Source organism: Balaenoptera borealis (genome assembly GCF_965194805.1).
Source record: "Balaenoptera borealis genome assembly, chromosome: 16".
Classification (NCBI taxonomy): domain Eukaryota; kingdom Metazoa; phylum Chordata; class Mammalia; order Artiodactyla; family Balaenopteridae; genus Balaenoptera; species Balaenoptera borealis.
Genome location: NC_138872.1, coordinates 16,810,700 through 16,835,261, shown reverse-complemented (window position 1 = coordinate 16,835,261; position 24,562 = coordinate 16,810,700). Strand labels below are relative to the sequence as shown.

The 24,562-nt window shown below is 45.2% G+C and overlaps 1 protein-coding gene across 2 annotated transcripts in view; it reads left to right on the top strand.

Moving 5' to 3' along the window:
• The window catches only part of TOX2 (TOX high mobility group box family member 2), a 270,975-nt gene that overhangs the window by 3,848 nt on the left and 242,565 nt on the right, over positions 1–24,562 (top strand). The window contains exon 2 of one of the 2 annotated variants that reach the window (XM_082361736.1): positions 10,914–11,065. In XM_082361736.1, the coding sequence (XP_082217862.1) occupies positions 10,914–11,065 (152 nt within the window). Of the gene's footprint in view, positions 1–10,913; positions 11,066–24,562 lie in introns of those variants that run through there. The other variant, XM_082361740.1, reaches the window with a different exon arrangement.

Sequence of the window (24,562 nt, the reverse complement as noted above, 5' to 3'; positions counted from 1 at the left end):
GAGTGGCCGAGGGAAGTGTAGGAATCGAGTGGCCTGAGGACAGCATCAGTGAGGCCAGCGACTCCAGCACAGCATAGAGGGGCAGGCTAGAGTCCTCAAGCCCCCAGAGAGGGCGTGCATGTGGCTGAGTGTGGATGCTGTCCTGAGTGGGCCTCAGAGTCTCAGGAATTATCAGGGGCCTTGGCCGAACTCTAGTTCCTGCAGCAACAGGAATCAGGGGGACCCAGACTCAGAGCCCAGTGAGGACTGAGGACCACTCCCAGCCCGACAACCCTCCCAGGTGCTGGTGCGGTATGTGACCCCTCCCCCCCTCGCCTCTGGGCTCTGGCTTGGAGTGGCCTGTGAAATCTGAAGATAAGGGGCATTTACTGAAAGAAGAGTGGAGTGAAGTGGCTGTTCTGTTTCATGTTTGCACTTTGTTTCCTACCTTCAGTGGAAATGGGAGCTTAAAAGCTAGAATGGGTTTAAATATGAAGAAATAGGGAAATAGGTTTTTTATACCGGGGACGTGGTCTGGGAAATTTATACTTGCTGCATGGACTAACCAACTCCTTGTGTTACTTGAGGTTCCAGCAGGGAACAGAATCCAATTCAGGTGGATTTAATGAGGGGGAAAATGGTGGGGTAAAGGGACCCAACCCAGGCATCAGGGTCCTAGGGAAGAGCAACAGTGGGAAGGATGGGAGTGTGGGTGGACAAGGGCAGGGGACGGGGATTCCACTGAGAACTGGAGACATAAAACAGGGGCCACCCCGCAGGAGCTGTAGTCACGGAGAGGGCTGAGCTATTGCCAGAAATGAGACCCAAAGGAGGAAGGCAGCAGGGAAGAAATATTGCCTTTTCTCTCTCCTCCCAGCTTCTGGGACCCAGAAGGCAGCCGGCAAGTGTGTCTGGGTGGTGCAGTCCGCAGGGGCCAACTTCTGGGGCACAGAGCAGGGTGGGAAAATGGGTGGGGTGGAGTAGGGGCTGGAGGTGAAGAATAGCTAGCACATCCTTCTGATTGAATAGATGGGGAGACTGAGGCCCAGGCAGGGGAAGGACTTGCCTAGGGTCACTTAGCAACTAGAAAGCAGAGGATGCCTCCACCCACCCCCCACCTCCTCATTCTCATATTAGAGCTCATGGTCCAAAACTGCACTGCTGTATTTCCTTAACACACAACTGTATTTTCTCATTTTCAAACCTTATTATAAAAAAGAATCAGAAAATGCAAAATTGTAGAAAGAAGAAAACAACATGATGGGGTCTGTTCTTCCAGATTTCCTCACTATGCTTGGACACACACATTTGATAAAAATGGGGGTGGGCTTAATAAGGTGGGACAAGGAGGGGTCGGCACTCAGTGAGTCAGCAGCAGGGTTCCTTGAAGGAAAGGCACATGGAAAAGAGGAGGAAAATGAACAAAACAAAACAAAACTAAAATCCAGTCGAGGGAAAGAATGGTGGTTGCTGGGTCCGGCCTCAGTTTCCCCAGCTGCTCCTGGGCAGGGGTGTTGTGAGGATTAGATAAGAAACAGACAGCAGAGCACTTGTGAGTTCCCCTGCGGAATTCCTTTCATCCTCTGGGCCTCAACATGCTCACCTGTACCGGGAGCGTCCCAGCTCCCACGTTCCTCTGTACGGTGCTCCGCGCTGGTGATTGCCTGGTGGTGATGTTTGCATCCTTAGAGCCGCTCTGGGAGGGGCCGGGTAAAGCCTCGCCTGCCCTGAGGCTCGGTACATGCCCCACTGGAGGTATGTGAGCTATGTGCGATGGTGTTTCGGTGGGCCGTGCTTCGGTTAATAGTTACACACACGCTTTAATGAATATCAGCAGGGCTGATCACAAACATATTCAACAACTGGCATAGTGCAGGACTCAACCAATCAGAATGGACAGTGTCAGTGACTAACCCTTGAAGGTCTCCAGTTCCCCGTAACTGAACCAGAGCAGCCCACCTGGTGATTGGGGTGATAACTGTCCCCCGAGAGTGGGTTCATGTTGTTTTCATCACCCTGGACCCAAGACCCTCCAACAGCAGCCCGGCCACCACAGACATGCTCCAAGCTTTGAGCTTTTTTTTTCTTGGTTTTTGTGCGCGGGCTTTCTCTAGTTGCCAGGATCAGGGACTACTCGTCATTGCGGTGTGCTGGCTTCTCATTGCAGTGGTTTCTCTTGTTGCAGAGCACGGGCTCTAGGCGCACGGGCTTCAGTAGTTGCGGTGCGTGGGCTCAGTAGTCATGGCTCCCGGGCTTAGCTGCTCCCTGGCATGTGGGATCTCCCCGGACCAGGGCTCGAACCCATGTCCCCTGCATTGGCAGGCGGACTCTTAACCACTGCGCCACCAGGGAAGTCCCCAAGCTTTGAGCTTTAATCTCAGCCTTGTCCGCCCCCCAGGAAGGAAGGAAGGGGGCTTGGGGTGGGGTTGGGTGGCTGCTGCCTGGAGGTGGATCACCTGGGAGACCCCTTGCTGGTCAGCCTGTTTCTGGAGCATTTATCCAGGCGGGGCTCCTGGCCCTGCCCAGCTGTTTTATCAGGAGGCCAAGAGCTCTTCCCAGCATCCCACGGCCAGGTAGGTCCCCGCCCCTAACACAGCTGCTCAATGTCATCTCCCTTAGTTTCAGGTGTGTGGTTGTAAATTACTTGTATTTCACTGCTTATTTTTAAGTTTCATCACTTTTTCTTATTGTGAGATAAAAATACAGAAAAAAATGCAATCAACTCATATGTCCAGGTTAACACATGATTGTAATGACTTCTCAGATTAAGGCGAGTTGGGTTTCTGGGAACTCCCACTATCCTTTCCCAATTACAGCCTCCTTCCTTCACCCAGAGGTCACCCCTATCCTGACTTTTATGATAATTTCTGCGCTGTTCTTTATACTTTCACCGCCTGGGCAAGTCATTGTTTATATTTGTTTGTCAAATGGTAATCTTTATTTAAAAAAATTTTTGGTAATCCTTGTTTTCTTTTTTCCCCACTCCTCCATATGTCCCTCCCCTGTCCTATTTATAGTGAGTAAAATTGTTTTTTTCCCCCATCTACTGTGAAGATTCAGGTTTCTTTTTTTATTTTTATTTTTTTATTTTTATTTTTTTTTATGGTGTGTTAGTTTCTGCTTTATAACAAAGTGAATCAGTTATACATATACATATGTTCCCATATCTCTTCCCTCTTGCATCTCCCTCCCTCCCACCCTCCCCATCCCACCCCTCTAGATGGTCACAAAGCACCCAGCTCATCTCCCTGTGCTATGCGGCTGCTTCCCACTAGCTATCTATTTTACATTTGGTAGTGTATATATGTCCATGACACTCTCTCACCCTGTCACATCTCACCCCTCCCCCTCCCCATATCCTCAAGTCCATTCTCTAGTAGGTCTGTGTCTTTATTCCCGTCTTGCCACTAGGTTCTTCATGGCCTTTTTTTTTTTCCCCTTAGATTCCATATATATGTGTTAGCATACTGTATTTGTTTTTCTCTTTCTGACTTACTTCACTCTGTATGACAGACTCTAACTCCATCCACCTCATTACAAATACCTCCATTTCATTTCTTTTTATGGCTGAGTAATATTCCATTGTATATATGTGCCACATCTTCTTTATCCATTCATCCGATGATGGACACTTAGGTTGCTTCCATGTCCTGGGTATTGTAAATAGAGCTGCAATGAACATTTTGGTACATGACTCTTTTTGAACTATGGTTTTCTCAGGGTATATGCCCAGTAGTGGGATTGCTGGGTCGTATGGTAGTTCTATTTGTAGTTTTTTAAGGAACCTCCGTACTGTTCTCCATAGTGGCTGTATCAATTTACATTCCCACCAACAGTGCAAGAGTGTTCCCTTTCCTCCACACCCTCTCCAGCATTTATTGTTTCTAGATTTTTTGATGATGGCCATTCTGACAGGTGTGAGATGATATCTCATTGTAGTTTTGATTTGCATTTCTCTAATGATTAATGATGTTGAGCATTCTTTCATGTGTCTGTTGGCAATCTGTATATCTTCTTTGGAGAAATGTCTATTTAGGTCTTCTGCCCATTTTTGGATTGGGTTGTTTGTTTTTTTGTTATTGAGCTGCATGAGCTGCTTGTAAATCTTGGAGATTAATCCTTTGTCAGTTGCTTCATTTGCAAATATTTTCTCCCATTCTGATGGTTGTCTTTTGGTCTTGTTTATGGTTTCCTTTGCTGTGCAAAAGCTTTTAAGTTTCATTAGGTCCCATTTGTTTATTTTTGTTTTTATTTCCATTTCTCTAGGAGCTGGGTCAAAAAGAATCTTGCTGTGATGTATGTCATAGAGTGTTCTGCCTATGTTTTCCTCTAAGAGTTTGATAGTGTCTGCCCTTACACTTAGGTCTTTAATCCATTTTGAGTTTATTTTTGTGCATGGTGTCAGGGAGTGTTCTAATTTCATACTTTTACATGTACCTGTCCAATTTTCCCAGCACCACTTATTGAAGAGGCTGTCTTTTCTCCACTGTATATGCTTGCCTCCTTTATCAAAGATAAGGTGACCATATGTGCGTGGGTTTATCTCTGGGCTTTCTATCCTGTTCCATTGATCTATATTTCTGTTTTTGTGCCAGTACCAAACTGTCTTGATTACTGTAGCTTTGTAATATAGTCTGAAGTCAGGGAGCCTGATTCCCCCAGCTCCATTTTTCGTTCTCAAGATTGCTTTGGCTATTCGGGGTCTTTTGTGTTTCCATACAAATTGTGAATTTTTTTGTTCTAGTTCTGTGAAAATTGCCTTGGGTAGTTTGATAGGGATTGCATTGAATCTGTAGATTGCTTTGGGTAGTAGAGTCATTTTCACAATGTTGATTCTTCCAATCCAAGAACATGGTATATCTCTCCACCTATTTGTATCATCTTTAATTTCTTTCATCAGCATCTTATAATTTTCTGCATACAGGTCTTTTGTCTCCTTAGGTAGGTTTATTCCTAGATATTTTATTCTTTTTGTTGCAATGGTAAACGGGAGTGTTTTCTTAATTTCACTTTCAGATTTTTCATCATTAGTGTATAGAAATGCAAGAGATTTCTGTGCATTAATTTTGTATCCTGCTACTTTACCAAATTCATTGATTAGCTCTAGTAGTTTTCTGGTAGCATCTTTAGGATTCTCTATGTATAGTATCATGTCATCTGCAAACAGTGACAGCTTTACTTCTTCTTTTCCGATTTGGATTCCTTTTATTTCTTTTTCTTCTCTGATTGCTGTGGCTAACACTTCCAAAACTATGTTGAATAATAGTGGTGAGATTGGGCAACCTTGTCTTGTTCTTGATCTTAGTGGAAATGGTTTCAGTTTTTCACCATTGAGGACAATGTTGGCTGTGGGTTTGTCATATATGGCCTTTATTATGTTGAGGAAAGTTCCCTCTATGCCTACTTTCTGCAGGGCTTTTATCATAAATGGGTGTTGAATTTTGTCAAAAGCTTTCTCTGCATCTATTGAGATGATCATATGGTTTTTCTCCTTCAATTTGTTAATATGGTGTATCACGTTGATTGATTTGTGTATATTGAAGAATCCTTGCATTCCTGGGATAAACCCCACTTGATCATGGTGTATGATCCTTTTAATGTGCTGTTGGATTCTGTTTGCTAGTATTTTGTTGAGGATTTTTGCATCTATGTTCATCAGTGATATTGGCCTGTAGTTTTCTTTCTTTGTGACATCTTTGTCTGGTTTTGGTATCAGGATGATGGTGGCCTCGTAGAATGAGTTTGGGAGTGTTCCTCCCTCTGCAATATTTTGGAAGAGTTTGAGAAGGATAGGTGTTAGCTCTTCTCTAAATGTTTGATAGAATTCACCTGTGAAGCCATCTGGTCCTGGGCTTTTGTTTGTTGGAAGGTTTTTAATCACAGTTTCAATTTCAGTGCTTGTGATTGGTCTGTTCATATTTTCTCTTTCTTCCTGGTTCAGTCTTGGAAGGTTATACCTTTCTAAGAATTTGTCCATTTCTTCCAGGTTGTCCATTTTTTTGGCATAGAGTTGCTTGTAGTAATCTCTCATGATCTTTTGTATTTCTGCAGTGTCAGTGGTTACTTCTCCTTTTTCATTTCTAATTCTATTGATTTGAGTCTTCTCCCTTTTTCTCTTGATGAGTCTGGCTAATGGTTTATCAACTTTGTTTATCTTCTCAAAGAACCAGCTTTTAGTTTCATTGATTTTTGCTATTGTTTCCTTCATTTCTTTTTCATTTATTTCTGATCTGATCTTTATGATTTCTTTCCTTCTGCTAGCTTTGGGGTTTTTTTGTTCTTCTTTCTCTAATTGCTTCAGGTGCAAGGTTAGGTTGTTTATTCAAGATGTTTCCTGTTTCTTGAGGTAGGCTTGTATTGCTATAAACTTCCCTCTTAGCACTGCTTTTGCTGCATCCCATAGGTTTTGGGTCGTTGTGTCTCCATTGTCATTTGTTTCTAGGTATTTTTTGATTTCCCCTTTGATTTCTTCAGTGATCACTTCGTTATTAAGTAGTGTATTGTGTAACCTCCATGTGTTTGTATTTTTTACAGATCTTTTCCTGTAATTGATATCTAGTCTCATAGCATTGTGGTCGGAAAAGATACTTGATACGATTTCAATTTTCTTAAATTTACCAAGGCTTGATTTGTGACCCAAGATATGATCTATCCTGGAGAATGTTCCATGAGCACTTGAGAAAAATGTGTATTCTGTTGTTTTTGGGTAGAATGTCCTATAAATATCAATTAAGTCCATCTTGTTTAATGTATCATTTAAAGCTTGTGTTTCCTTATTTATTTTCATTTTGGATGATCTGTCCATTGGTGAAAGTGGGGTGTTAAAGTCCCCTACTATGATTGTGTTGCTGTCGATTTCCCCTTTTATGGCTGTTAGTATTTGCCTTATGTATTGAGGTGCTCCTATGTTGGGTGCATAAATATTTACAATTGTTATACCTTCCTCTTGGATTGATCCCTTGATCATTATATAGTGTCCTTCTTTGTCTCTTGTAATAGTCTTTACTTTAAAGTCTATTTTGTCTGATATGAGAATTGCTACTCCAGCTTTCTTTTGATTTCCATTTGCATGGAATATCTTTTTCCATCCCCTCACTTTCAGTCTGTATGTGTCTCTAGGTCTGAAGTGGGTCTCTTGTAGACAGCATATATATGGGTCTTGTTTTTGTATCCATTCAACCAGTCTGTGTCTTTTGGTGGGAGCATTTAATCCATTTACATTTAAGGTAATTATCGATATGTATGTTCCTATCCCCATTTTCTTAAATGTTTTGGGTTTGTTGTTATAGGTGTTTTCCTTCTCTTGTGTTTCTTACCTAGAGAAGTTCCTTTAGCATTTGTTGTAAAGCTGGTTTGGTGGTGCTGAACTCTCTCAGCTTTTGCTTGTCTGTAAAGGTTTTAATTTCTCCATCAAATCTGAATGAGATCCTTGCTGGGTAGATTAATCTTGGTTGTAGGTTTTTCTCCTTCATCACTTTAAGTATATCCTGCCACTCCCTTCTGGCTTGCAGAGTTTCTGCTGAAAGATCAGCTGTTAACCTTATGGGGATTCCCTTATGTGTTATTTGTTGTTTTTCCCTTGCTGCTTTTAATATGTTTTCTTTATATTTAATTTTTGACAGTTTGATTAATATGTGTCTTGGTGTGTTTCTCCTTGGATTTATCCTGTATGGGACTCTCTATGCTTCCAGGACTTGATTAACTATTTCCTTTCCCATATTAGGGAAGTTTTCAACTATAATCTCTTCAAATATTTTCTCAGTCCCTTTCTTTTTCTCTTCTTCTGGGACCCCTATAATTCGAATGTTGGTGCGTTTAATGTTGTCCCAGAGGTCTCTGAGACTGTCCTCAGTTCTTTTCATTCTTTTTTCTTTATCCTGCTCTGCAGTAGTTATTTCCACCATTTTATCTTCCAGATCACTTATCCGTTCTTCTGCCTCAGTTATTCTGCTATTGATCCCATCTAGAGTATTTTTAATTTCATTTATTGTGTTTTTCATCGTTGCTTGGTTCCTCTTTAGTTCTTCTACATCCTTGTTAAATGTTTCTTGCATTTTGTCTATTCTATTCCCAAGATTTTGGATCATCCTTACTATCATTATTCTGAATTCTTTTTCAGGTAGACTACCTATTTCCTCTTCATTTGTTAGGTCTGGTGTGTTTTGACCCTGCTCCTTCATCTGCTGTGTGTTTTTCTGTCATCTCATTTTGCTTATCTTACTGTGTTTGGGCTCTCCTTTTCACAGGCTGCAGGTTCGTAGTTCCCATTGTTTTTGGTATCTGTCCCCAGTGGCTAAGGTTGGTTCAGTGGGTTGTGTAGGCTTCCTGGTGGAGGGAACTAGTGCCTGTGTTCTGGTGGATGAGGCTGGATCTTGTCTTTCTGGTGGGCACGTCCATGTCTGGTGGTGTATTTTGGGGTGTCTGTGGCCTTATTATGATTTTAGGCAGCCTCTCTGCTAATGGATGGGGCTGTGTTCCTGTCTTGCTAGTTGTTTGGCATAGGGTGTCCAGCACTGTAGCTTGCTGGTTGTTGAGTGAAGCTGGGTCCTGATGTTGAGATGGAGAGCTCTGAGAGATTTTTGCCGTTTGGTATTACGTGGAGCTGGGAGGTCTCTTGTGGACCAGTGTCCTGAAGTTGGCTCTCCCACCTCAGAGGCACAGCCCTGATGCCTGGCTGGAGCACCAAGAGCCTTTCATCCACATGGCTCAGAGTAAAAGGGAGAAAAAATAGAAAGAAAGAAAGAATGAGGATATAATATAGTGAAGTAAAATAAAGCTATTATAAAGCAAAGCTATACAGACAAAATCTCACCCAGAAGCATATACATATACACTCACAAAAAAAGGAAAAGGGGAAAAATTAATATATCCTGCTCCCAAAGACAACCTCCTGAATTTGGGATGATTCGTTGTCTATTCAGGTATTCAACAGATGCAGGCACATCAAGTTGTTTGTGGAGTTTTAATCCGCTGCTTCTGAGGCTGCTGGGAGAGATTTCCCTTTCTCTTCTTTGTTCGAACAGCTCCTGGGGTTCAGTTTTGGATTTGGACCCTCCTCTGCGTGTAGGTCGCCTGAGGGCGTCTGTTCCCCGCCCAGACAGAACGGGCTTAAAGGAGCAGCTGCTTCGGGGGCTCTGGCTCACTCAGGCCGGGGGGAGGGAGCGGTACGGAGGAGGCGGGGCGAGCCTGCGGCGTCAGAGGCGTCGTGACGTTGCAGCAGCCCGAGGCGCACCGTGCGTTCTCCCCGGGAAGTTGTCCCCGGATCACGGGACCCTGGCAGTGGCGGGCTGCACCGGCTGCCGGGAGGGGCGGTGTGGAGAGTGACCTGTGCTCGCACACAGGCTTTTTGGTGGCGGCAGCAGCAGCCTTAGCGTCTCACGCCCGTCTCTGGGGTCCGCGCTGATAGCCGCGGCTCGCACCCATCTCTGGAGTTCGTTTAGGCGGCGCTCTGAATCCCCTCTCCTTGCGGGCCGCGAAACAAAGAGGCAAGAAAAAGTCTCTTGCCTCTTCGGCAGCTGCAGACTTTTTCCCGGACTCCCTCCCAGCCAGCTGTGGTGCGCTAACCCCTTCAGGCTGTGTTCACGCCGCCAATCCCAGTCCTCTCCCTGCGATCCGACCGAAGCCCGAGCCTCAGCTCCCAGCCCCGCCCGCCCCGGCGGGTGAGCAGACAAGCCTCTCGGGCTGGTGAGTGCTGCTCGGCGCCGAGCCTCTGTGCGGGAATCTCTCCGTTTTTCCCTCTGCACCCCTGTTGCTGTGGGATCCGAGCTGCTAGCCGCGGCTCGCACCCGTCTCTGGAGCTCGTTTAGGCGGCGCTCTGAATCCCCTCTCCTCGCGCACCAGGAAACAAAGAGGGAAGAAAAAGTCTCTTGCCTCTTCGGCAGCTGCCTCCCTCCCGGCTAGCTGTGGTGCACTAACCTTTCTTTTTTTAAAATGAGTTATTTTAGGGAATTCCCTGGCGGTCCAGTGGTTAGGATTCCGTGCTTTCACTGTGGTCGGCCTGGGTTCAACCCCTGGTCAGGGAACTAAGATCCCACAAGCCACGTGGTGTGGCCAAAAAAAGGGGGAAAAAGTTATTTTATACACTAACATTTAGAGAAAAAAAAAAATAGAGTGGGTGTCATATGAGATGGACAAAATGGTGATGCTACCCGGAGAGCCAAAGTTTGGAAAACACTGTGTTCCATTTGCAAAGAGAAAGAAGTCCTGGAGAGGTCATTGTTGAGTCAGGGATGGAACGAAGGTGCGCGGCCGCTATGGGCCACTGTCCTTCAGGAAGCCTAGCAGCTGCAGCGACACCATGACCACCAGAGGGCAGCATGGCCCCAGCTTCTGCGGCCATCACAGCTTCTCCAGTGGGTGGCTCACCGCATCTCCACCCGCTCCTCGGGATTCGCCCTAGTCTAGGGACCCTCAAACGGAGGCCTGGGACACACGCCCTTCAAAATTACCTGGGTGCATGTTAACAGTGTGGGTTTGGGGGCCCTTCTGGATCCATTGAATCAGCACCTTGGAAGCTCCGGGCATGTGGGATGTGGGATGTGGTGTGTGTGGAGGGCGTGTGGGGACAATTTGGACAGGACGGTTACCGCCTGGAGAGTTTTGCTTCCGTAGATTGCTCTATGGAAGTGGGCACAGTCTTCTAGGTCCAGAGTCTGGGGGTTGCGTGTGCGTGTGCGTGTCCCTGTGTGTTTGTGCTGGTTGTGGTGGTGGTTGTGGGATTGGATGATCATCAGGCAGAGCAGAGCAAGTGTGACAAGTCGGAGGCTTTGGGCTTGTGTTCTGGCCCCGTCTCTTACCCGGGTGGATGGAAAGTTTTTTGTCTTTGTTTGTTTTTGTTTTTTAGATTTTGTAATCATCCATCATCCATCCATCCGCCCATTTATCCATCATCCATCCAGTGTAGTAACTAAACTCTTATTATGTGTCCTTTTTAGGTGTGGGAACAGAGTGGTGGACAAGATGCCCCATCCCTACCTTCCTGGAGTTCATGCTTTTGTGGGAAGGTCAGATAATAGCAAATCATCCCATAAACGTGAAACGACAAGTTGAGATAGCTGCTTTGAAAGGAGAGGAAGGCTGGTGTGATGTGAGTAAAGAACTATGGGACCATATGGGAAGGTGTGAGGGGTTCTTCCCTTAGGAAATTATACTTGAATTGAGATCTGAAGGGTGAGTAGGAGTTACCTAGGCACAGAGTCAGGAGGAAGAGCATTTCAGATGGAGGACTCTGCATGTGCAAAGGCCCTGGGGTGAGAATGAGCTCACTGCCTTTGAGGAACTGCAAGGAGGCAGCTTGGCTAGAGTGCAGGGAGAAAGGGGGAGAGGGCCTGGACCTGGGATTTGGACAGTAGGCAGGGACCCTCAGGCTCTTAAATTTTTCATTTCCAAAATGGGGCAGTAAGGTTTGTTTTGCAAAGATGATTAAGTGTAATGATGAGTCCAAAACATCTCAGATAGGGCCCAGTACACAGTTGGTGTCAATAGATGTGTGTGTGGGGGGAGGGCACCTGGGGGTCACAGCCTGGTTAAAGGGTGAGCTGTGGGAAAGCACCGGGCAGGTGTGGGCGCTGGATTTGTCTAGGTTGATGGTCGACGGCAGGGCCCAGCCGAGAAGCACATTTTCACCATGGTGAAAATTACCGTTGGCATCACTCTCTTGTTGAAAACAAAGTGAAATTGGAGAACATACTGTTTTCTTTAACTAGGCCAAGATGACTAATTATTAGACTCATTTTCTAAAGGTTACCATATACAGACATGCGATTAGATGGAGAGAGGAGAGTTTGGAAACCTGATTCATTCTGAAACTCCGATTACATGGAACGCATGTGTGGTTTCTGAGCAGAATGACTGTGAACATTCAGTTTCACTCAGCTGTCACCACAGGTGTGACACAAAACAAAATGTTTTGCATCAGCTCCAAAGAGCATCTTGGGGTAGCTCACGGCAGCACCTGGGGATCTCTGTCAAATTGTAAAGGGTGTGAATGCGGGAGCTAGTATTGGGTAAGGGAGGAAGCACCAGGCTCCGAGTCCCAGCTATGGCTTTGACTCTTACTGGCCATGTGGCCTTGGCTAACTCTCTCTTTTCTTTTGGGCTTGATTCTCCATCTGGGAAAAGAAGGGCCAGCCAGATGCATGAGCCCAGTGTGGTCCAGTTTGGGGATGCGCAAGCCCAGTGTGATCCAGTCTAGAGATGTACAAGCCCAGTATGGTCCAATCTGAGAATGCACAAGCCCAGTGTGGTCCAGTCGTCTGGGGATGCACAAGTCCACTGGGGTCTAATATTCACAGACCCAAGGGGCCCCTCAAGGTCCTTCAACCCCTTCAGAAATCACTTCCCAACTCTGGGACTTGCAATGGAACATTCACGAAGCCAGCGTCAGGGCCAAACGTGGCCCAGGGCTTTCTAAGTGCCAAGTGCAGTGTTGGGCACTTGGACATACATGGTCTCATATCCTTTTCACTTGGCTTTTCACATGTGAGGTAGGTACCGTTATTCCTACCTTTGAGGTGCAGAGGGGCTAAGCAATTTTCAAGTCACGGAGTAAGTATGGGGCAGAGGTGGCATGTTTACTCAAGCCTATTTGATTCCAACCCCTCCCCAATTTGGAAAACTGACTCCACCATCTCATTCAACCCTTACAACAACAACAAACAAAGTCATGAATAGTTATCGAGGTTTAGAGGCTTCATAGCAAAACAGTGGAGGAGACCTTGCAGGTAAGCAGGAAGCCTGGCAGTTTCCCCACCCATCCTCTACTTCCTGGCCTGGGACCTGAAGGCAGAGAGGTTTCATTGCCCATGTGGCTGCATGAGACTGTCCATTTGCCCCTTCCTGTGGTCAAACTCCATGGTGCTAGAGCATCACTGAATAGGACTGAGGCCATGTTAATCTGCTGGATTTGTTGTCTAAAGCATCCTCCCTGGTAGTTGTAAAAACACACAACTTTTGTCTTAATCGTTGGCCTTATGGCTAAGCCAGACTAGGTCACGTGTATCCTCCTGGGTGCCCTGAGTGTACTTACTGCCATTTGGATATCTGACACCAAGCACAAGTAGTTGGCTGTGTCTGGACCTGAATCTTGCTTCCCAACAATGGGATTGCCCATGAATCAGTCACCCTATAGCACCCTAAGTGGGTCATTCTTATCAAAATGAGAATGATGCTAAAACTGAACATAAGCCATTATTCATTATCAGCAATAGATTTAAGAATATAATGCATAATTTAAAGCAATATTTAAATCAATGTAAATGGCTCAACACAAGTAAAAGATTCTTGCTCCAAGTACACCCTTGACACCTTCTAGGGATGGGCACGACCACTCCCCCACCCCCCCACCCCGGCATATGAATATGTTTTTCAAACTATTTCCCAAATCAGACCATTTTTCACCATTTCCACTTTACCACCTTTGTCCAGGCTCCCAGCAAATGACGTGGATTATTGCAGTAGCCTCTTCGCTGCTCTCCCTCCCCTGAACTTCTCTCCCTGCCGGTTATTCTCTGCACAGCAGCTGAAGGATCCTGTGAGCAACTGGAGTCAAATCATACCAGTTTCTGCCCACCACCCTCGAGTGGTGTCCCTTCCACTCAGAGTCAGAGCCGAGGTCCTTGCAGTGGCCTACGTGGCCCTACGGGTCTGCCCTCCTCCCCCTCCGGGCTCATCTCCTGCTGCTCCTCCCTTTGCTCTTGTTCCAGCCTCTTTGGCCTCCTTGCTATTCTTCCAAGTGTCTTCCCACCTCAGGGCCTTTGCACTTGCTGTTCTTCCTGCTTGAAACACCCATGCATATTCCCCCAGGGATCCATGTGGCTCCCTCCCTCGCCTCCTTCAGGTTTCTGCTCGATTGACACCTTCCCAGAGAGGCTCTCTTGACCACTCCACCTAAAATATCAGCTCCCTTCACTCTTTATCCCTCTTCCTGCTTAGTTTTTCTTCACAGTTTGTCTCCGCCTGACGTAGGATGTATTTATTTATTGTCTTCCTCCACTGGACAGTAAGCTCCACGAGAGCAGGGACTTTGTTCTCCTCACTTTCACATCCGCAGGGCCAAGACCAGTGCTTGGGCCATAGTAGGACGTCAGTAATATTGGTTGAATCAAATGAAGGATCAAACAAACCAACCAAGCTTTCATTTGATAAGCACTTTTGTCTATGATGGAAGAACTTTCTAAGTTTCATGAGTCACATTTTCTGATTTCCATCTTGAATGTACTATATTGAAGTCATTCACATGGTCGATTTGAGCTACACTATAATTTGATATTCTTTTTCAGTATATATAGCTCTACATCATCACTTTCTTGGATGCTTTCACTTTTTCTTCATTTCCTCTTTACTTCTATTACCAACAAAAGCAGTTGGATTTATTTTGGAGCCATTTCTCACAACAGCAAAGTTTCACCACTTGGGAGTAGTTGGGGGGACATGTAAGGACAAAGAGAGAGCAACAGACCCTGTTGAAATGCACTGGTGGTGGGCTTGGCTCACTCACTATCCAAGGGACTCACCTTCAATACCTCCTACACCCAGCTCTGCAGTGCATGTAAGTTGAATTCATTCCTCAGTGAAATAACAAGTGATCTCATGTCATCATGTTTGAAGACGGCTTACAAATAATTCATGTTGACTTCATGAATGCCAAGGAGTCTGTTGGATTTATCTATTCAATCTCTGCTTAACCATGGTGTCTTCCAGGCTTCTGTGGCTCCATCACATTCTGAAGTTCTCTTTGTTTACTCTTGGTTCTAGAATCCCAACCACTGGGTTTCCATCAAAATCTCTCACTAGGAGGAGAGAGAGACATGTCACTAGCTGTTAGGCAGTGAGATGGCCATGTTTGGTCTCCCAGTGTTCTTATGAGCTAAGCTTTTAGCCACGTCCCCCTTCTCCCTTGATTTCTCTCTTACACTGTAGGAAAGTAGACAGTGGGAAGCTGTCGCCTGAGGTCAGGATTGAAAACTCTGAGATGCTTTTTTTACTTTTTAAGCTCATGAAGGATTTTGATTTCACTCTTGCCTGCCTTGGTATGTGGTCTCCTTTATTCCGGCTGCATGTATTGAGGACTTGTGTGGACCATGGTCCTCTGAGGGATAGAGGGATGAGCAAGACAGAGCTCTTGGTTCTCAAGGATGCGTGGTCCAGGAAGGGAATGAAACTCGCGTGGCGACACCTCTGGAGTAAGGAGAGTGACATGCACGCCATGGGGTCGGGGGGAGCTGTGATTGTAGCTAGGGTGGGGTCAGGGAAGGACTCATTGTTTTCATAAAAACAGTGCATATGTGTTAAAATGCAAAATGACAGAACAGTACAATAAATAAAACAAAAAGACCTCCTCCCACCCCCCATAACCATCACACTATGTTTCTATGTGGAGTTTCTAGGCAGAGAGATAGGTAGCAATATTTTTGTGAAATGGGATACTTTTGAAAGTAAAAGTCATTAACTATAACTTTACTTGACATGAACAGAAGAAAAGGAAACCAATGAAACCAAAGGAATTTCTGAACCTCAAACAAATATTATGTCATCACCAATGGAATTGTTTCCTAAAAGACTCCTCCAAGTTTAACAAGAGATTAGGGAAAACATTGTGGTTGGAGTCATATGTTTTTTCAAATCTGTGTGTTTTTTTGGGTTTGATTTTTGTTTTGTTTTGTTTTGGCCGTGCCATGTGGTTTGCAGGATCTTAGTTCCCTGACCAAGGATCGAACCCAGCACCCCAGCAGTGAGAGCACCGAGTCATAACTGCTGGACTGCCAGGGAATTCCCAAAATCTGTGTATAATAAAATAAGCACAATTAACAATCACATTCTCAGATAAAATACTTAAATTAATCCAACAATGGAATTTTTGAGAGAGCAACATAATATTGTCCATTAAATCAAAAGACATGGGCATATTTTGTGAAAAGTCTGTGACTACTGTCTGCATTCCTGCCCTAATGCATTTCTCACAGAGCCGTGTTAAGTCAGTTCTATGAGTTTTGACAAATGCATAGCCATGTAGTCACCCCACAATCAATCAAGATGTGGAATGGTTCATCACCCTCCACCCCAAATTTTCTGTACCCCTTTGTAGTCAATCCCTTCTTCCACACGTGGACCTAGGCAACCACTGATCTGTTTTCTGTGCCTATTGTTTTGCCTTTTCCAGAAAATCATGTAACATGTACAGAAGATAGGCTTTGCAGTTTGACTTTTTTCACTTAGTATATTGCATTTGAGATGAATGGTGTCATGTCTTTTAGTTCACTCCTTTTTATTGCTAAGTCCATTGTATCGATGTACCACAGTTTATCTGCCCACCAGTTCAAGGACGTTTGGATTGTTTCCAGGCTGTGGCAAGTATGAATAAAGCTGCTCTAAACGATTACATACAGGGTTTTCTGTGGACATAAACTTTCATTTGTCTTCGGTAAGTACCTAGAATTGGGATTGTTGTGTTATATGGTAAGTGTTTGACTATATAAAAGAGAACTGCCAAATTGTTTTCCTAAGTGGCTGTACCATTTTGCATCCCCACCAGTAACGCGTGAGTGCTGTGATCTTGTCAGCACTTGGCATTGTCGTTTTAAAAAATTTAGTCATTCTAATAGATAATAGTAGCATTTCATTGTGGTTTTAATTTGCATTTCCTTGAGGATCGTGTGTTTTTAAATGACGTGTTTACATGTTAGACGGTATGGAATGTCCTACTCTATAGGACATTACGACATTAGCTTTCTCCCGTTTCCTCCCACTTCACTCCTCAACTCCATTATTATTTTTACATTGCTACATTTAAAAACATTTATATTTAAATGAAATAACAATCTGAACATTGGCATAAATTCTAATTTTAGATGGACTCATTGCTCATGCTCAGTCCTTTTGCCATGATGTCTCCCTCTCTGAGTTTTCTATTTTTTATTTATCTCTTCCTTTGCTGGATTTTATTATCAAGTAGTTTTTCCAAGAGAGGGTCATAACTAAAGTACACCCTGAGTTAGCTGATGACTGTTGTACTTGAACAGCATCTATGCAGGATAGAATGACCTTGGCTCACATGTGTTTTAAACTGAAACACCATTTTCCCAGGATCTTCTGGCTTTGTGGAAGTCAAGAGGACAGCCTGAGGCTTTTTCTCATTTGTAGATGATTTGCTTTTTCTGCCCGAATGCCTGCAAGACTTAATGACTCAAAGTTTGTTTTTCTTTTTCTAAAAACGCTTAGTTTCCATTAAAAAAAGTATAAATGCACAGTTTGAAAAGTCAAATTGTTTTCCAAGGTTCATAAGGAAAATCAACTCTCTCCTACCTTTCTTCATTCTTGCCAGCCTCTTTCAAGTCTAAGTTGTTTCTTCCTAGTCTTACTTCCATATTTCTAAATAACATGTTTCATTGCTCTATCTTTATTTTTTTCTATTTAGGGTCCTCTACTGAGTTACTCCTATAGTCATACTTTCCCTCCTCTCACACTTCTTCTGTTGTGTTGGGTTTTTTGAAGCTGTTTTCTGTTTGTTTTGTTCTTTATCTTTCAGTTTTCAAGTTTCCTCCAACTATCTGGTGATCCCTGGCTATCTGCTTGTATTTGAGTGAGGCACTAAAAGGCTTATTGGAATCTCTGAGTGAGTTTGGCAGCGGTGGTGCTTGTTGGCTGGGGGCTTCACTTTGGGGTAAAGGACTAGGGATTAAGATGTGCCCTTGGGAAGCCTGAAATGTCAGTATCTCGTAAGTTTTTTCTCTTGGGCTAGTTTTCCCTGAAAGGAGGCCTTGGCTCTCCTGCCTCAGGCCACCAACCTGTCTGCCAGTGTTCTGGGGGCTAAGTGTGGAAAGGACTTCTATCTCCCCCCATTTAGTGTATAGCCTTGCACTTAAATCCAGTGTTTTTTAAAATAAATTTATTTATTTATTTTATTTTTGGGTCTTTGTTGCTGCGCGCGGGCTTTCTTTAGTTGTGGCGAGCCGGGGCTACTCTTCCTTGCTGTGCGCAGGCTTCTCACTGTGGTGGCTTCTCTTGTTGTGGAGCACGGACTCTAGGCATGCGGGCTTCAGTAGTTGTGGCTTGCAGGCTCAGTAGTTGTGGCTTGCAGGCTCTAGAGCGCCGGCTCAGTAGTTGTGGCACACGGGCTTAGTTGCTCCGCGGCATGTGGGATCTTCCGGACCAGAGATTGAACTCATGACCCCAGCATTGGCAGGCGGATTCTTAACCACTGCACCACCAGGGAAGCCCAGTTCCAGTGTTTTAATTACAGCACCTTATACCCACCATTAGCTGCGATTCATGTTCATTCTTGAGCCTCTGGCTTCGACCTTTCCAGGGAGTAAACTGCCCACCTTCTTCTGCTGCTGGGTGGGAGATACCATCACCTGGATTTACAGGGTCAGTAAAGGGGACCTGGAGCTCTAAATGCTCATCATACAGCCTTTTGGTCACTTCTGTTTCAGTATCTCCTGTACCCCAGCCTCCATTGTGCTCTGGTCGATGCAGAGTTCTGTGGCTTGAATCAGTTTTCTGTTTGCAGGTTCTCCACCCTGCAGGCACATGAAGGTCTCAATTTTCTCTTTTTCTGGGCCAATTACCATTCATCCATTCACTTTTTATCTTCAAAATTTTGATATCTCTACTGTCATTTCTTCTGTTATGTTTGTTCTTAAGAGTTTATGCTTTTAAAATATTTGTATTCTTATTATGCAGTTTTATAACAGCACTTTGGTAAACTTTTCTTCAGTTTTAGGTTGTGCTTTCTTCTAGACTGGATGCTTTGCCTTTAGATGATTTTTTTCTTGGGCAGTTAGCTGAAGTATGTTTGCATAGTTGCCATCTGCTTCTTACTTGTGTCCAGGCATTTCTCATTTCTATCCAGATATATTATTATATTATTCTTATTTTGCTGTTACATAGCGTGGCTTTGGGACTCATTACTCAGTATATCTGAGACAGGTTAGTTTTCCTTGTCAAGTTGTAGTTTCAGGTCTTGGTATTTTGTGTTCTGAACACTTTTCTTTTTGTTTGGGATCATGGTGGGATGAGGGTCAGGAAAGTGGAAAAGCTTATGCAGATCAGTGTACAGCCTTTGGAAGAAATACCTGGGGATATTCCCTCACTTCTGAGATTTTTGCCAGTACATTATGCTAAGTTTACACGCCCTTGGGGAAAATATCACTTTTCTTTAGAATGTGGGATAGTTCATACTCGTTGCCCCAGCTTTGTTGAGGGGGAGGGGACTACAAGAAAAACTGCATCTGTTAAAAAACAAAATTTAACTGAGTGAATTTGAAGATCTAGTTGGCTTTATTAAACAGTTCATGAATCAGGCAGCCTCTCATCTGGCAACAGAGAGATACTCTGAGGGGTTACACAACATGGAAGGCTTTTAAAGTAAGGAGGACAGGACAAGGAAGGGAAGTCATCAGCAAGGAAAAAAATTCAAGTTCATTGGAGGAAAGTAAAAGTTCAGGTGACGACAGCCTCTCATTGGCTGAGCTGTGGCGTTTTCCATTGGCTGGGCTTGTTGCTGGGCGGGAAGGAAGTCTTCCTCCTCCTGCTGGGGTAGTAAAGCAGTAGCACTTTCTGTCAATGCAATCTGATCTCTTCCTGTTGGGGTCAGTAACTGAGGTCTTCTGGTTGGGGGTAATTGATGTTTTCCTGTTTGGGGTAATTGACGATGAGTGTATGAGAGCTTCCTCTACAGGCCTTCCCAACTCCAAGTTTAGCTGAGATGTCCTTTTATTAATTTTCATGCACCCAACATCTGAAACAAATAAGTGAAGGTGGTGGGGTGAGCCCCGTGGGGCAGCTGATGGCTGAGTTAGGCTGGTGTGCTGGAGGGGGTAGGATGAGGTCGCCAAACCTGGAGCATCCTTGGTCTCCTTAATGGCCATAATGAGAGTAAGCAGGTGGTGCCAGAGTGGGACAGCCTAGTCTGGAAATGCTGGCAGTGGACCAGTACCCCTGTGGCTGCTTTTGGAACGTGTGTCAGGATCAGAATCCTGCAGCTGAGAATCTGGAAGGCTCTGTCCCAGTGGCTAGAGAGTCCAACTCCATAATAAAGTCAAGTCGCCAGGGACCATTTTTTGAAGTTTCTGGGGATAAATGAGAAGGAATATGTCAACTGACTAAGATGATGTTCGTCTATTCCGTCCATCATGTCTTTCAAGGCTTTGAAAAACACTCTTCTTTTGTCTAATTAGTCATTGTGACCATGTCTCCATGGAAACCATTATGTTTGTACCCACAACAGACACGTGTGCATCCATTAAAAGGGACACAGTTGCCAAACGTGAGCTGTGGGCCCAGGGTGGAGTGGCTTTTTACAGCACAGCCATAGGAGCTTCGGCAGGAAGTGTCAGGAAACGAGCGAATGGCTGTACCTGTCCATGAAGAGAGGCGCTCGCTCTGGTATCAGGCCCTGGATTTAGGGGAGTGTGAAACCCAGGAAAACCGAGCGCTCACGCTCATGGTGTGAGCCCATGGGACGGATTTACTCTTTTTTTTTTTTAAACTGGTGTCAAAGATTTTTTTTTTTAACCCATTAATTACTGAAGAAACCAGTAAGGTGTTAAAAACTGGTTCAGAAGAGATTCCAGAGAGTGGATATGAATATAGGAAGTCAGGAAGGTGGAAATGAGTAGGTTAATAGATGCAGAATTGGCTTGTTCCAAGGGGGGTAAGGTGGGTGGAGAGAAGGTTTAGGTTTCCTTTTTTTTTTAAATTTAATTAATTAATTAATTAATTAATTTTTGGCTGTGTTGGGTCTTCGTTTCTGTGCGAGGGCTTTCTCTAGTTGCAGCGAGTGGGGGCCACTCTTCATCACAGTGCGCGGGCCTCTCACTGTTGTGGCCTCTCTTGTTGCGGAGCACAGGCTCCAGACGCACAGGCTCAGTAGTTGTGGCGCACGGGTCCAGTTGCTCCGCGGCATGTGGGATCTTCCCAGACCAGGGCTTGAACCCGTGTCCCCTGCATTGGCGGGCAGATTCTCAACTACTGCGCCAACAGGGAAGCCCTAGGTTTTCCTTTTTTAAAAAATATTGAGAGGGAATTCCCTGGCAGTGCAGCAGTTAGGGTTCGGAGCTTTCACTGCCCTGGGCCCAGGTTTGATCCCAGGTCAGGGAACTAAGATCCCACAAGACACATGGCGCAGCAAAAAAAAAACAAAAAAAAAACGAGAGCTGAAAAGTGCCTAGTGGAAGTAAGTGAGCGCTGATGGAGGGAAGGACAGGCTGAGATGGGGGACTAGAGTGGGACCATGCTACCTAGACCTGGACTGTCCAGGAGGGCTACACAGCACAGGAGCAGGAGGCTGCCAGGGGACGAGGCTGGGTGGGTCCCATCCTGCTTATTTTATGCACCCAGCGCAGGTCCAGAATCAGGTAAGTGGGACCTGAGGGGGTGGGAGAGTCTCGCCCGGGAGAGTGGAGCTGGAGCAGACCAATGAAAGCCCAGGATTACAGGACACCAGCTCTGCTCTGAGGCTGGAAACCAGTCCCTCACAGTATCACTTCACTCATTTCTGCCTCAGAGCCTAGAGCTGCAAAAGGACTTTTGTGTTCCTCCTGGCTGCTTTGTCTGATGGGATTTCAGGACTAAAAAGACCTGAGCTAACTTGTCAGGTACTGACCATCAGCACAAGCTATAGAAATACAAGAATGAAGTCCTCAGACTCCAAACAAAAAACCTTCTTATTAAAGCATTCAAAAAGGGAAAAAATTTACTAGAGAGGTACTTGGCTTATCTAGAAACTTCACCTCTCTGGACCCAGGAAACAAACAGAAGTGAAGCTATCACAGATCTCATTGTCTATAGACCCATGAGAGGCAAGCCCTTATTCATAGCAATTATCTCTTGTTTTGCACACAGTTCTAATAACCCCTGTATTTTTGGCTTCCTGGTCATAGTGGATTACAAGTAACAAGAGCTGTTGGTATGGCTGTCGGCAGGCACATTGGCACCAGCAGGAGGGAGCAGCTGACAGCCTGACAGTGAGGGCAGGAGCCTGAGAAATATAAGAGCAGTTACAAAAGGCTGAGGCCTAGGATGCTGAGGCCATATCATATTGGAGTAAAAAGCCCTCCTCTCATCCCTGGCCTGGTCCAGCTATTGACCTTGCTTAGCGATAGACTTGAGTCAGCAAGGAAAAAAGTTCCTGACAACAGCAGGAGTTTGGGGGCCATACACTTCTGAGTTTAATTCCCCACTCATTGTTTGCGGGACTCCAGACAAATCACTTAGGAAAATGCTTTCATCTTAGAGTGTTGGGAGGATTACATGAGCTTACCGGGCACACAGTAAATGTTCATTCAAAGTTAGCTGCTATTAGCAGAGAGGTGGATGATGGTCAGCTACCTGCCACGACGTGGACGAATCTCAAAAACATTATGGGAATTCCTTGGTAGTCCAGTGGTTAGGAATGAGCTCTTTCACTGCTGTAGGCCTAGGTTCAATCTCTGGTCGGGGAGCTAAGATCCTGCGAGCCGCGTGGCCAAAAAAAAAAAACCCCCAAAACAAAAAAAACACAATGACGAGAGAAAGAAGTCAGGCACAAAAGGGGACCCACTGTGTGGTTCCATTTACAGAAATCACAAAAACAGGCAAATCTGATCTCTGACATTAGAGGTCAGGATAACAGTTATGGGACTTAGTGACTCTAAGTAGGCCTTGCCCTTTCTGTTGTAAAATAGAACAAATACGTACAGAAATCCACATAAAACAAATGTGCAGCATCTTAGTGGGTTCTTGTAAGGCCACCAGAGAAACTGGTCCTGTTCACTGCCTCCTTCCTCCCTCCGAATGTTTTGTTTTTTGATCTGGGTGTTGGTTACCCAGGGGTGTTTATGAAAAGTCAGGGAGCTGTGTACTTAAGATAGGTGCATTTCTCTCCATGCATATTACTATTTTGGGGGGTTGGGAGCTGCGCCGCATGGCTTGTGGGACCTATGCATATTATGCTTCAATAAGATTTAAAATGTCAGTTATTATTATTGTTATTAATATTATTATTGTATTAACTACTATAAACTTCGAGCTCTTCATCTGTATCACGGGGATGACGATTCCTTTCTCTGCAGAATTGTTACAAGATGCAGTGCTCCCAGCACATTCACCCATCGGTCCATTCAACAAATATTTTCTGAACCCCTACAGGTCCGGGCACTGTTCTAGGTTCTGGTGGTAAAGCAGTGAATCAGACAGACAAAAGTCATGAAGCTTATGTGCTAGTGAGGGCAGAGATACATGCTAGGCCTTCACTTAAAGGAACCTATTAAATTCTGACAGCACCCTCTGGTTCAGAAGACAAAATCCTGGAACACATCTCCATCCCAACTGGTTAAGATACTCTTTTTTAAAAAAAAATTTATTTATTTAGGTTGCACTGGGTCTTAGTTGAGGCGTGCATACGGGATCTAGTTTCCTGACCAGGGATTGAGCCCAGGCCCCCTGCACTGGGAGTGCAAAGTCTTACCCACTGGACCACCAGGGAAGTCCCGTTTGGCTTGGGTTTGATTTGGCTCCCTAAGTCTTTAACTTCACTTGTTACGAAACCTTGGTTACAACAAAGTCAGACCGAGAAAGTCTTGTGCGTGCTGCACTGAGAATTTCCTCCTGTCCTAGAATTTCTGGGTGCAGTTAAATTGTGACTTAGAGCAAACCACCCTTCATGGGCTGAGGGATGGATATCCCATCAAAAGAAATGTCTTCTCCCTCCTACTTTGAGGAACTTAGGTTTCTAGGCCCTGAGCCCTGCAGGCAGGAAAGTGTTAAGAAAGAAATGTGCATTTCCACTGAACAAGAAAATCAACTTAGAAAAGAAATGTGTATTGGAAAATATCTATTTGCCTGCAAAATAATGTAAAAATAATGAGCTCCTATTCCCCTTTGATGTGCAGCGCACGCTTTTAAGGAAAGATTCTGCATTTCTGAGATACTGGGCCTGGCGTGTAATGAAGTGGTTGTTATGGCAACAACTTTCAAAAGCAAGTATTTTCTGGGAGATGTGCTCCACACAGCCATCGTGAGAGAGGAAAACATGAAAACAGAGACAGGGAGATGAGCCCAACAGAAGGCATCAGATGCCGGGAGCCCCCGCTCTGTGTCCGAGGGGGAGGGAAAGGGGCCCCTCACCAACACCCCTGCCTGGCTTTGCAAACCTGCAGGGGAATCCAGGGCCCTGCCCTGGAAGGAATCGGGGTGAGGGGCTGCCCAGAGGAAGTCAGGGCTGAGATGGTGTCTCTCACCCGGAGATGCCCCCTGAGTTCGATCACCAGTCCCTCCTCCTCTTCTTCCAGACCGGCCTCCCAGCCTCAGCCTCTGGCCCTCCCATCTTTCCATCTGCTCCCTCCTGCCCCCGCTGCTCAAGAGCACCAAACACCATTGCAGTCATTCCAGAGCCCTATTTCTTTCCACTAGCATTCAGGCCCACCAAGCTGGTACTCAGTGTGTGCAGACATGGCTCCAAGAGCTGGCATTCATCACCTCCTCTAACCTTCACAGTGACTCCAGGTGCCCAGAACAGTGCCCGGCACAGACTAGCTGCTCCTCTCTCTTTGTTGAGCGAATGGATGGTCCTTCTCTGGTAGCCACTGCTATCGTCCCCATTTTT